Source organism: Chelmon rostratus, chromosome 17, assembly GCF_017976325.1.
Source record: "Chelmon rostratus isolate fCheRos1 chromosome 17, fCheRos1.pri, whole genome shotgun sequence".
NCBI classification, from domain to species: domain Eukaryota; kingdom Metazoa; phylum Chordata; class Actinopteri; order Chaetodontiformes; family Chaetodontidae; genus Chelmon; species Chelmon rostratus.
In genome coordinates, this window is record NC_055674.1 from 9789736 (window position 1) to 9803195 (window position 13460).

Sequence of the window (13460 nt, forward strand, 5' to 3'; positions counted from 1 at the left end):
ACTCTTTGTCGTTATTTTTACTCTTAAAAACATCATTTAAAACAATAATGTTCAACAAAATGTTATTTTTCTCCTGAAGTTCATCTCACTGATAATTACAGTTAATCCAGCACACACAGATAACAAACATATTTCTCTGACTTCAAAAATGCATATTTCAATTCAGAATGCTCAATTTTTATTGGTTATTTGAGATTAATATCACTTTGTCTGGTTTTAGCTGTTTGCAGCAGTTAAGATGTTCGAAAAATCTGATAAAATGAGCAAACGAAAGTGAGTTTTCATCCTCCGTCAGTGAAGCATCACCTCTCTACTCCTCCCTCTCTTCCTTCCCAGGATGCACCTGCAGGCCTCCTCTCCTTATTTATAGCTGCATGTAAATGAAGAGGTCAAGTGTCAGCTCTCTGTAAAATCAGAGGGAACTGAATTCAATCCATTTTATTAGCAAGTGAGCAAAGAAACAAATGTGTGACAATAAAAGTGCAGGAAGTCTTTTTCAAATCATCATGTTGTCGTATTTTGGGGAGGAGACAGGAAAGACTTTTCCCTTCACAGAAGAAAAAAGAACAAGAAATGTGACAAAGCATACAGATTGAAGCAAAGCTCCTCCTCCTGTCAGTCACTCTCAGTTTCAGTGTTGTATTAAATTGGTCCTCCAGCACCTCCTCTCCTCATCCTCCAAACCCTCCAATCTGTCAACAGGAAGCTCACTTTCCCAGTTACAAGGCCATTCTCAGCACACACTGACAACATGCTGGGGACCCTCTGCACTCTCATCACTGCTCTAACATGTAAGGAGGCTGACTGACTGCAGCTTTGACCTCATGTTGGATTCATCAGTCTGTGTGTTTCTCTTCACTTCACGTCATCTTGTTGTTTCCAGGTGTGAGAGGTGTGACGGTGGTGACACAGAAGCCTCCTGTTGTGGTGCTGAGGACAGGAGAGACAGCCACCATGGACTGTAACCTGGGAACTGTGACTAATCTTGCTGCTTACTGGTATAAACAGATTCCAGGAGGAGTTCCTCAGTTTATACTTACTCATTATCACGGCTGGGGCTCTCCAAGCTATGGTTCTGGTTTCTCGTCTCCAAAGTTCACATCTACTCATCAGTCACAATCAGATTATCGTTTGATCATCAACAATGTGGAGGAGGGAGACTCAGCAGTGTATTACTGTAGCACATGGGACGGCTCTGTGAATGAGTGGGTATCACGGTGATTTACACTGTGACAAAAACCTCCTCACTGAACACTTCTGCTTTTTGACTTTCTGACACGTCTTGACTTGCAGTCAGCAAACAGCAAATTCTTTGTCCAACTTCACCAAATGTGTAATAAAATTGTCTTTACAAACTTCTCAAACCCTTCATAAAATCCTGACAACTATCCAGTGGTAGTTGTCCATTATACAAACAATATTTTCTCAAATAAAGTCAAGTGTGTGACATGACTGTAAAAATTATTGTTTACACTAGATAATCATATTAATGAAAATTTTAATTTATTATGGTTATAATTATCATAAAAGATTTAAAATAAAGCCCAAATCTTTGGCCACTTTCTCCTTTGTCGTCAATATTTTACCTTAGATTGTCAAAATCCTGGAACTATCTAGTTGTAGCTTTCTGTTTTCTGTTCACAACATTAACATAAGTTAAATGTTAAATTAATATGTCTTCCAAACCATCAAAAGATCACAACATAACAGAAAAACACATTCTTGTTTGAATCTGCATTCTCATCATGTAGTCAATCCTGTTCTCAAGAAATACTCATGTGCACATGTAGTGATGATTATTATTCTTACACTAAGATTAAATCAAATTTCAGATGTATTATTTCCACGTCCTCAACAGGAAAAATATCATATATAAGAAAAAAAAATTGCAAAAACAAAAGAAAATAATTTTGCAATTCAGTGAAGTCACATTTATCATGTGATCATATTTTCTTGATGTCTTTCAACCCTAACAAGACTGTTAAAAGACCATTTGTGCCGCCCCTGAGAATATTAACAGTGATGTGAACTCCTCCTCCTCCTCTTCTCCTCTCCTCAGTGTCTTTATAAGCTTCAGTCTCTCTTCTCCTCACACTCCAACCCTGCTCACCTCTCAGCTGGACAGTAAGGGACGTTTACACCACACACTGACAACATGCTGGGGACCCTCTGCACTCTCATCACTGCTCTAACATGTAAGATATTCTTCTCATTGCTTTTACAGCCCAGATGTTCACACACAAACCTTTCACTCATGTGTTTTTCTCTGTATGTTGACAGATGTTGATGCAGTGATAGTGTTGACCCAGACGCCTGCTGTCCACACAGTTTCTGCAGGACAAGGGGTTGTTCTCCACTGCAAAACTGATTCTGGAAATTATGTCTCTTGGTATAAACAGGTTCCTGGTGAAGCTCCTCAGTATGTTTTGAGATTTTACCATTCTAGCAGTTCACCCAGCTTTGGAACAGGATTCTCCTCAGACAGATTCAACTCTAAATCCACATCAAACACAGATTACCAGTTCATCATTAAGAGGGCAGAGGCAGGAGACTCTGCTGTCTATTATTGTCAAACATGGGACAGCTCTGCTTCTGCAGCTGTATCACAGTGATTTACACTGTGACAAAAACCTCCTCACTAACTACTTCTGCTTTTTGACCTGCTGATACATGTTGAGTTAGAGTCAAGCCATCAGTCGCTGCTTTTCAAAACAACCCCCCTGGAACAAATATCATCTTAAACTTCTAAACTCTTTTTTGGACTCTCACATAAGTCTTCAGGTCTTCAGTGGTCGTTATATAGAGTCAATGTAAACCACAAAAACACAAGTTATGATCTACAACAATGTTTCCACCAAAGTTGGGACACTGTGTAAAATGAAAATAGAAGTAGAACGTGATGATTTGCAAAACACTGAAATCATTGTTGTTTGAAAATTATATCCTCATTTAGAATTTGATGCCAGCAACACAGGACAGTTTCAAAGATGTTCATGTTATACCAGATAACATAAAACATTAAATACATCTTGTTTGGTGAGATAATGAAGCTTTATGGTCATTTCTCTATTTCATCACTGTCATCAAGTCCAGTTTGAGGCAAAGTGGAGGATGACCACTTTAATCCTTTTCTACAAAGTGGGTTTTGATGAAGTCATAAGAAGAACAAATTGAGTGTATTTACACATACAGCAGTGGGTCTGTGGGTCTCCAACTATGTGAACAAAACACAGGGTGAACACTGTCACAGGACTAAATACACAGCCTGATAAGTTCAGAATAGCATGAGCCATTTTAGTGTGTAATTATGTCTCTAACATTAAATCAGCTGCTTTGATATAATGTGATTGTTTGAAGAGGACTTTTGGCTGCAGCAAGTTCAACATGAAATGACTGTTATCCCATCCCTGCAGTCAATAACAACCACACAAGTTTAGCTGCATTGTCTGAATGATGCTGTTTTGCAGGAGGAACATTAGACTGAATTGACTGATGATATCTGGACTTTGAACATCTCCAGCATGAAAACAAAAGGATGCAGCAGAAGATTCAGAGTCAGTCCTCAAGTCCAGCAGTGTTTGTGAATAGAAGCAGACTGATGAAGTGAAGGAGATGTTGACAGTGAAAGTTGGTCTCAACAAGATGTTTCAGTTCCACTCCCCTCATCAGTGAGAGTCAGGAGGTTTTTGTACAGCCATGTGTACAAACTGAATCACTGTGGTATTCGGACAAGGCACCAAGCTGACTGTGACAAGTAAGTACTTTTTATCTGATCATTGAACAAGACAGATTCTCTGTTTCTGAGTCAAACTGACTGAAAAACGTCCATTTATGTGCTACTTCTTCATTTAACATGTTGTTCAGTGGATAATAGTTGTATTTGTACATCAGCTTTGATAGCAGGTTGTGTCTTTGACGAGATGATCTGCAAATGATCACAATATGTGAACTGTTTTCTACAAATGATCCACTTGTTTAGTGAGGGTTGAGGATTTTTCATTAGATGGGAAACATTTTCTAGTTCGTGTTTTTCTTTTCTTTCACAGTTCATGACAAACTTTAAAATGAAGAAAAATCTACGTATATTACAACATATGTGACGATAATTTTCTTGACAATATCAATTTAAAACTGCTGCACTTGTGATTTTTATTAACAAATCTTTAAAGTTTAAAGATAACTTTGAATTGATGTAAATTGTATATTGGCTAAATTTTCTTTTTCTTTTTTTTTTTTTTTGTTAAATAGAAACCACTGAAGCAAACTGACAACTGACAAATTGTAATTTCCTGAAGTAACTGAAATAATTATATGAGAAGTCAAAAATCATTTGAAGGTGTCTCTTTAAATGTCTTAATCATCATATTTATTTTATTTTAAATATTTTATTTAAGCTTATGATTTATGAGTTTTGTTAAAAACAAATGAATTCTGCTCTTTTTTAAGATAATGATGTCTAGATGTTCAGATTTAAAATACTTGTTCTGACCAGATTTATGACATTGTGAAAATCTAATCTGTTGCTGTCATGTTTTGAATTAGTGATTAGATTTGTAGTTGTTTGATGAATGTCCTTCATGTGTTTCCAGGCTCCAGCCTCCCTCCTCCTGTCCTGACAGTCTTCCCTCCGTCCAGTGCTGAGCTCCAGTCCAACAAAGCCGCTCTGGTCTGTCTGTCCAGTCAGTCTGTGCCTTTTGCAGATGTGAGCTGGTTGGCTGGTGGGAGTCCAGTGAGCAGCGGGATCTCTACCAGCACCGCTGTTCAGCAAGCAGACCACACTTTCCAAATCAGCAGCTATCTGGCCATCCAGACGTCAGACTGGAACATGGATAAGGTTTACACATGTAAAGTGTCTTTGGGCTCCCAGACTTCAGAGAAAAACATCCACAAGTCAGACTGTCCCACTGAAGAATAGCAGAGGAGCAGAATGACCATTTCAAAGCTGCTTCTTTACTCTTTGTGCTGTTTGCTCATTACAAGGTTCACATGCTAGAAAAGATGTGTGCATGCTTGTAATACATATTGTGACCGTTAGGTGGAGGTGTTGTATCAGCTTTGCAACTGCTGACTCATTCAATAAAAAATAAACATACAAAAAACTGTGGACAAGAAAACTGTTTGTGTTTATTTGTATTCTTGAAAACATCATTTAAAACAATAATGTTCAACAAAATGTTGGAACTTGACAATATTTTATTTTTCTGATGTTCATCTTATTGACAATTACAGTTAATCCAGGACACACAGATAACAAACATATTCCTCTGACTTCAAAATGCATTTTTAAATTCAGCTCCTTTCTTATTGGTTATTAGAGATTAAAATCACTTTGTCTGGTTTTAGTTGTTTGCAGTAGTTAAGATGTTAGAAAAATCAGATAAAATGAGCAAATGAAAGTGCATTTTCATCCTCTGTCAGTGAAGCATCACCTCTCTACTCCTCCCTCTCTTCCTTCCCAGGATGCACCTGCAGGCCTCCTCTCCTTATTTATAGCTGCATGTAAATGAAGAGGTCAAGTGTCAGCTCTCTGTAAAATCAGAGGGAACTGAATTCAATCCCTTTTTTTGCAAGTGAGCAAAAATAAAAGTGCAGGAAATCGTAAATTCAAATCATCATGTCGCATTTTGGGGTCGGGGAAGACATTGCCTACAGAGACAATAATGGAGACAGAAAAGACTTTTCCCTTCACACAAGATAAGAGAGTAAGAAATGTGACAAAGCATGCAGATTGAAGCAAAGCTCCTCCTCCTGTCAGTCACTCTCAGTTTCAGTGTTGTATTAAATTGCTCCTCCAGCACCTCCTCTCTTCATCCTCCAAACCCTCCAATCTGTCAGCAGGAAGCTCACTTTCCCAGTTACAAGGCCATTCTCAGCACACACTGACAACATGCTGGGGACCCTCTGCACTCTCATCACTGCTCTAACATGTAAGGAGGCTGACTGACTGCAGCTTTGACCTCATGTTGGATTCATCAGTCTGTGTGTTTCTCTTCACTTCACGTCATCTTGTTGTTTCCAGGTGTGAGAGGTGTAACGGTGGTGACACAGAAGCCTCCTGTTGTGGTGCTGAGGACAGGAGAGACAGCCACCATGGAGTGTAACCTGGGAACTGTTACTAACATTGCTGCTTACTGGTATAAACAGATTCCAGGAGGAGTTCCTCAGTTTGTATTATATTTTCATCACGGCTGGAGCTCTCCAGGCTATGGTTCTGGTTTCTCGTCTCCAAAGTTCATATCTACTCATCAGTCACAATCAGATTATCGCTTGATCATCAACAATGTGGAGGAGGGAGACTCAGCAGTCTATTACTGTCAAACATGGGACAGCTCTGCTCAGGAGCACGTATCACAGTGATTTAGACTGTGACAAAAACCTCCTCACTGAACACTTCTGCTTTTTGAGGCTCCGACACGTCTTGACTTCAGCACCATCAAACCTGCCCTGCTGGGGTGCAAGCTGAAGGAGATGCAGGCAGACACTCACCTGGTGTCCTGGACTGTGGACTTGCTGGGGCAGCAGGGTGAGGGCAGTCGACACCAACACAATAGACCTCATGATGACAGATGGACAGCGGGAGCATGAGGTCCTGAGCAGCTCCAGGTCCATTTCAGCTCTGATCTGCACTGCTGGTTTAATGATGGGACACTATGATTACGACTATAAACTGACAGAAACATGTTCCTCATATTCAAGTCTTCTTCTTCCAAAGTGGAAGACACTCATTCACCACTAGCTTCTCTCCTCCTCTTCCTCTGTTGGGGGGGCTGTTTACAGTTTAGTTGACAGACACTGCATTAAATACCCAAATTGTGATAAATACCTTTGGAGAAAGATCACCTGGTAGCCAGGAGGTGATGATTGCTTCACTTCCAGCTGCAGTAACTGCGACAGTAATCTGATTACATGAACCCTGTTTCATGAGACAAACCCCAACATCAACTGACAGTTTTAAGAAAACAGAGCTCATTTATGTTCATCTGAAATGAATGAAAACACAACAACGACGTTATATCAGGTCACCTGTGCTTCTTCATTTGTTTTAATCTGTTTGGATTATTAGAAAACATGTTTGTTTGCTGGGAAGAACATTTAGACCAGTGAAGATACTGAGATTAGAGGAGAACATTTCACCTCCACATGTTCTCATTATAGAAGACTTCACACACAACGATGAAAGATGAACTAATGCACTGATGATGACCTGACTGGTGTTAATAATACTCCTGCAAAGGACATCAACACACCTTTAAACACCGTCTGTTAATAAACATCAAGGTTATAAAATGATTCAGTGACACAATGTGAAACCAAAAACGCAGTTTAGTTGATCTGTGACTGAAAGCTGTGTTGGGTGTTGAAGCTCCTCCTCCTCCACTCTGTGAGAGACTCACCACAGCTTTTATGAATCCTCACAGCATTTTCAGGATCAATCTCAGTTTGATGCTGATTTATGGAGTTTAAACAAACCAAGGTTCAGAATCAGTCCTAAAGTCCAAAAAAAAGTTATTTATTGTCGTCAACAAAATGTTCAAACATTTAATAAATTTTATTTTTCTCCTGATGTTCATCTCACTGATGAATTCAGTTCATCCTGGAAACAAAGATAACAGAAATATTTCTGTCTGACTTTTTTTGAATATGTGTATTTAAATTCAGAAAACTAAATTGTATTATCACTTTGTCTGGTTTTAGCTGTTTGCAGCAGTTAAGACGTTAGAAAAATCAGATAAAATGAGCAAACGAAAGTGAGTTTTCATCCTCCGTCAGTGAAGCATCACCTCTCTGCTCCTCCCTCTCTTCCTTCCCAGGATGCACCTGCAGGCCTCCTCTCCTTATTTATAGCTGCATGTAAATTAAGAGGTCAAGTGTCAGCTCTCTGTAAAATCAGAGGGAACTGAATTCAATCCCTTTCATTATCAAGTGAGCAAAGAAACAAATGCATGCATGCAATTCAAGTATTTTGTGGTTGGGAGGGAGACATAAATAATAATGGAGACAGAAAAGACTTTTCCCTTCACACAAGATAAGAGAGTAAGAAATGTGAGAAAGCATGCAGATTGAAGCAAAGCTCCTCCTCCTTTCAGTCACTCTCAGTTTCAGTGTTGTATTAAATTGCTCCTCCAGCACCTCCTCTCCTCATCCTCCAAACCCTCCAATCTGTCAGCAGGAAGCTCACTTTCCCAGTTACAAGGCCATTCTCAGCACACACTGACAACATGCTGGGGACCCTCTGCACTCTCATCACTGCTCTAACATGTAAGGAGGCTGACTGACTGCAGCTTTGACCTCATGTTGGATTCATCAGTCTGTGTGTTTCTCTTCACTTCACGTCATCTTGTTGTTTCCAGGTGTGAGAGGTGTGACGGTGGTGACACAGAAGCCTCCTGTTGTGGTGCTGAGGACAGGAGAGACAGCCACCATGGACTGTAACCTGGGAACTGTGACAAAAAGTGGAGCTCGCTGGTATAAACAGATTCCAGGAGGAGTTCCTCAGTTTATACTTAGTCATTATCACACCTGGAGCTCTCCAAGCTATGGTTCTGGTTTCTAGTTCACATCTACTCATCAGTCACAATCAGATTATCGTTTGATCATCAACAATGTGGAGGAGGGAGACTCAGCAGTCTATTACTGTAACACATGGGACAGCTCTGTTAAGGAGCACGTGTCATAGTGATTTACACTGTGACAAAAACCTCCTCACTGAACACTTCTGCTTTTTGAGGCTCTGACACGTCTTGACTTGCAGTCAGCAAACAGCAAATTCTTTGTCCAACTTCACCAAATGTGCATTAAAATTATCTTTACAAACCTCTCAATCTTTATAAAATCCTGATCTATTCAGTGGTTGTTGTCCATTATACAATTTAAAATATATTAAAATATAAAAAATATACTTTCTCAAATAAAGCCAAGTGTGTGACATGACTGTAAAAAAAACATTGTTTACACTAGATATGCAAATTAATGATAATTTTAATTTATTATGTTCAGAATTATCAGAAATGATTTAAAGAAAGAGAACATTTTTTGCCACTTTCTCCTTTGTCATCAATGTTTTCTTCCCTTTTATTGGATGTTCACATAAATCCTGGACTGATCTGGTTGTAGCTTTCTGTTTTATGTTCTGTTTTAACATTTACACAAGTTAAATAAATAATTTGTCCTCATAATCATCAAAAGATCACAGAAAACAGAAATAATACATCCTTGTTTTAATCTGAATTCTCATCATGTAATAAATCCTTTTCTGAAGAAATACTCTGGTGCACATGCAGTGATGATTAGATTAAATCATATTTCAGCTGCATTGTTTCCACGTCCTCAACAGGAAGAAGATCATATGTGAGAAGACAAAATCTGCAAAAACAGAAGAAAATAATTCTGCAATCCAGTGAAGTCACATTTATCATGTGATCATAGTTTCCTGATGTCTTTCAACTCTAACAGGACTTTAAAAGAACATTTATGCCGCCCCTGAGAATATACAACAGTGATGTGAACTCCTCCTCCTCCTCTTCTCCTCTCCTCAGTGTCTTTATAAGCTTCAGTCTCTCTTCTCCTCACACTCCAACCCTGCTCACCTCTCAGCTGGACAGTAAGGGACGTTTACACCACACACTGACAACATGCTGGGGACCCTCTGCACTCTCATCACTGCTCTAACATGTAAGATATTCTTCTCATTGCTTTTACAGCCCAGATGTTCACACACAAACCTTTCCCTCATGGATTTTTCTCTGTATGTTGACAGATGTTGATGCAGTGATAGTGCTGACCCAGACGCCTGCTGTCCACACAGTTTCTGCAGGACAAAAGGTTGTTCTCCACTGCAAAACTGAGTCTGGAAATTATGTCTGTTGGTATAAACAGGTTCCTGGTGAAACTCCTCAGTATGTTCTCGAATTTTACCACTCAAGCAGTTCACCCAGCTTTGGAACAGGATTCTCCTCAGACAGATTCAACTCTAAATCCACATCAAACACAGATTACCAGTTGATCATTAAGAGAGCAGAGGCAGGAGACTCTGCTGTCTATTACTGTCAAACATGGGATGGCTCTGCTGAGGAGTACGTATCACAGTGATTTACACTGTGACAAAAACCTCCTCACCAACTACTTCTGCTTTCTGAGTCTCTGACACATGAACTAAAGCTCTCTACAAACAAGACACTTTAAAAACAACTACAAACCAGTTTCATCAGTCTGATCTTGAAGACCAATTTCATATAAAAGTAACTTAACTCTCACAACACTGAACTTAGAGAAATGATCAGATTCAGTTTTTATCATTTTCTTCTTTGCATTTTGTTCTTTTCATTTACTCGAGACAAACACTGATGACTGATAAACAAAGACAAACAGAGAATCGTATTCTAACTGCTGGGGATAAATATATGTGGTAAATATCTGCATTGATCAATCAGTGGAAATCATGAATTTCTTCTGTTTGTGGTCTCAGAGACTCTGAAACAACATTAAATCCAAAGGATTTTGACGAATATATGTGTGTAATCAAACTTATCAAAGTATAGGAATATGACCCAAATATAGCTGCAAGCAGTGATAACAGTTTGAATCAGCTCAGCCATAAGTTTATGTTTTTGGAGTTTAATCACAGTTTTTTTCAGAAGAGGTGTAACAGGGAGTTTGACCTCTCTGAGGTTTAATTGACCTCAAACATCAGAAACGTCACCATGTGTCACAACACATTTTAAATTTTTTTAATGAGTTCTTGCTAAAAAATTGAATTTAAAGCTGTAAATTTAAAGCTTTGTGGTCATTTCTCTATTTCATTGCTTTCATCAAGTCCAGTTTGAGGCAAAGTGGAGGGTGACCACTTCAATACTTTTCGACAAAGTGGGTTTTAATTAAGTCATAAGAAGAACAAATTGAGTGTATTTACACATACAGCAGTGGGTCTGTGGGTCTCCAACAATGTGAACAACACACAGGGTTAACACTGTCACAGGACTAAATACACAGCCTGATAAGTTCAGTATAGCATGAGCCATTTCTGTGTGTAATTATGTCTCTAACATTAAATCAGCTGCTTTGATATAATGTGATTGTTTTTGGACTTTTGGCTGCAGCAAGTTCAATATGAAATGACTGTTATCCCATCCCTGCAGTCAATAACAGCCACACAAGTTTAGCTGCATTGTCTGAATGATGCTGTTTTGCAGGAGGAACATTAGACTGAATTGACTGATGATATCTGGACTTTGAACATCTCCAGCATGAAAACAAAAGGATGCAGCAGAAGATTCAGAGTCAGTCCTCAAGTCCAGCAGTGTTTGTGAATAGAAGCAGACTGATGAAGTGAAGGAGATGTTGACAGTGAAAGTTGGTCTCAACAAGATGTTTCAGTTCCACTCCCCTCATCAGTGAGAGTCAGGAGGTTTTTGTACAGCCATGTGTACAAACTGAATCACTGTGGTATTCGGACAAGGCACCAAGCTGACTGTGACAAGTAAGTACTTTTTATCTGATCATTAAACAAGACAGATTCTCTGTTTTCATGTATAATTCAAGTATTTCATTTACTTGCTGCTTCTTGTCTGAAACATTGAACAGATGTTTTGTGCAGATTAATTGTTTGATTGTTAGTACAGCTGCTTCGAAACAGCATCAAGTTGTGCTTTACAAGACAAAGGACAGATGGACAGGAGATAATTGTATTTTGAAAATTTTCAATACAGATCTGGATAATTTTTTTTGTTTGTTTGTTTTGGAAATTTCATGAAAATGGTCCAACTTGATGATGGTGATTTTTTCATTATATTTAAATTTCATTCAATATTTTCAAGGACTTTTAGGATTTTCAGATGAAGTTTATTCCACTATTTGTCAATAGTAATTAGCATTTATTGCGATTGCTGAATGTTGATCTTGTAAAAGTCTTAAAAATAAAAGTTCATTCATGTTGATCTTCAGTCGATCAGACAGAGTAAACATTCTGTATTTTGCTTTGTTGAAAATTTGTTGCGACAGTCATCTTTCAGACTGTAGTGATAACTGCTGTAATTTAACACAATGACTGATAATATTAGATGATGTTCAATCACTGTGGTTGGACATAATTTCAGTGGTTGAATCAGAATCTTTCTGAAGTGATCCTCATGTGTCTGATTGCAGTGAGAAACTTGGCATGTTTTAAAATGGTTGAAAGTAAACTCTGCTCATGTTGTTGATGATGATTTTTATATATTCTGACTGATTTGAAAAGTTTATTTTTGGCTTCAGATTATTTTATTGAGTGTCAACACCAATATTCTCCACATCCAAAACTGTGTCGAGCGTCTTTCTGTGACTTTTCTGTTTTCTCTGACTTCATTTGTAGTTGTTTGATGAATGTCCTTCATGTGTTTTCAGGCTCCAGCCTCCCTCCTCCTGTCCTGACAGTCTTCCCTCCGTCCAGTGCTGAGCTCCAGTCCAACAAAGCCGCTCTGGTCTGTCTGTCCAGTCAGTCTGTGCCTTTTGCAGATGTGAGCTGGTTGGCTGGTGGGAGTCCAGTGAGCAGCGGGATCTCTACCAGCACCGCTGTTCAGCAAGCAGACCACACTTTCCAAATCAGCAGCTATCTGGCCATCCAGACGTCAGACTGGAACATGGATAAAGTTTACACATGTAAAGTGTCTTTGGGCTCCCAGACTTCAGAGAAAAACATCCACAAGTCAGACTGTCCCACTGAAGAATAGCAGAGGAGCAGAATGACCATTTCAAAGCTGCTTCTTTACTCTTTGTGCTGTTTGCTCATTACAAGGTTCACATGCTAGAAAAGATGTGTGTGCATGCTTGTAATACATGTTGTGACAGTTAGGTGGAGGTGTTGTATCAGCTTTGCAACTGCTGCATTTGTCAAGACTCATTCAATAAAAAATAAACATACAAAAAAACTGTGGACAACAAACTGTTTGTGTTTATTTGTATTCTTGAAAACATCATTTCAAACAACAATATTCAACAAAATATTGGAACTTGACAAGATTTTATTTTTCTCCTGATGTTCATCTAACTGATAATTAAAGTAAATCCAGGACACACAGATAAGAAACATATTCATCTGACTTTAAAATGTATATTTCAATTAAAAAAGCTTCATTCTTATTTTTATTAGAGATCAAATTCACTTTGTCTGGTTTTATATGTTTGAAGTCGTGAAAATGTTAGACAAATCAGAAAAAAATGAGCAAACGAAAGTGTGTTTTCATCCTCCGTCAGTGAAGCATCACCTCTCTACTCCTCCCTCTCTTCCTTCCCAGGATGCACCTGCAGGCCTCCTCTCCTTATTTATAGCTGCATGTAAATGAAGAGGTCAAGTGTCAGCTTTTGGCGAGATACAGTGTGCGTGCGTGTGTGTGTGTGTGTGTGTGTGTGTGTGTGTGCGTGTGTGTGTGTGTGTGCGTGTGTGTTATGTGCACAGCTAAAACATGTTTTCCAATAGATGAACACTC

At 38.8% G+C, this 13460-nt stretch overlaps 2 protein-coding genes across 5 annotated transcripts; both read left to right on the forward strand.

Annotated features, from left to right (window-relative positions):
* Positions 1-690: 690 nt before the first annotated feature.
* LOC121621198 (immunoglobulin lambda-1 light chain-like) lies at positions 691-5096 on the forward strand. 3 transcript variants are annotated; one of them, XM_041957571.1, is made up of 4 exons: positions 691-791; positions 884-1209; positions 3721-3754; positions 4590-5096. In XM_041957571.1, exons 1-4 carry the CDS (start codon positions 752-754, stop codon positions 4913-4915), a joined length of 726 nt encoding a protein of 241 aa, XP_041813505.1. In that variant the 5' UTR covers positions 691-751; the 3' UTR covers positions 4916-5096. The 3 variants fall into 3 exon arrangements, with proteins under 3 accessions (XP_041813505.1, XP_041813507.1, XP_041813506.1); XM_041957573.1 differs by lacking the exon at positions 884-1209 and adding an exon at positions 2281-2600 and having other exon boundaries at positions 737-791; XM_041957572.1 differs by lacking the exons at positions 691-791; positions 884-1209 and adding exons at positions 2139-2195; positions 2281-2600.
* A 776-nt stretch (positions 5097-5872) lies between these two features.
* LOC121621202 (immunoglobulin lambda-1 light chain-like) lies at positions 5873-12897 on the forward strand. Of its 2 annotated transcripts, none has more exons than XM_041957583.1 (4): positions 5873-5927; positions 6020-6345; positions 11443-11476; positions 12379-12897. In XM_041957583.1, exons 1-4 carry the CDS (start codon positions 5888-5890, stop codon positions 12702-12704), a joined length of 726 nt encoding a protein of 241 aa, XP_041813517.1. In that variant the 5' UTR covers positions 5873-5887; the 3' UTR covers positions 12705-12897. The 2 variants fall into 2 exon arrangements, with proteins under 2 accessions (XP_041813517.1, XP_041813518.1); XM_041957584.1 differs by lacking the exons at positions 5873-5927; positions 6020-6345 and adding exons at positions 9633-9672; positions 9758-10077 and having other exon boundaries at positions 12379-12896.
* The last annotated feature ends 563 nt before the right edge of the window (positions 12898-13460 follow it).

Excerpts from the sequence above, each read along its gene's own strand:
- LOC121621202 (XM_041957583.1), top strand. The coding sequence starts at position 5,888 with ATGCTGGGGACCCTCTGCACTCTCATCACTGCTCTAACAT. Across the intron at positions 5,928-6,019 it reads TCTCATCACTGCTCTAACAT|GTGTGAGAGGTGTAACGGTG; the intron begins GTAAGGAGGCTG and ends TGTTGTTTCCAG. Across the intron at positions 6,346-11,442 it reads ACAGCTCTGCTCAGGAGCAC|GTATTCGGACAAGGCACCAA; the intron begins GTATCACAGTGA and ends TGAATCACTGTG.
- LOC121621198 (XM_041957571.1), top strand. The coding sequence starts at position 752 with ATGCTGGGGACCCTCTGCACTCTCATCACTGCTCTAACAT. Across the intron at positions 1,210-3,720 it reads ACGGCTCTGTGAATGAGTGG|GTATTCGGACAAGGCACCAA; the intron begins GTATCACGGTGA and ends TGAATCACTGTG. Across the intron at positions 3,755-4,589 it reads CACCAAGCTGACTGTGACAA|GCTCCAGCCTCCCTCCTCCT; the intron begins GTAAGTACTTTT and ends ATGTGTTTCCAG.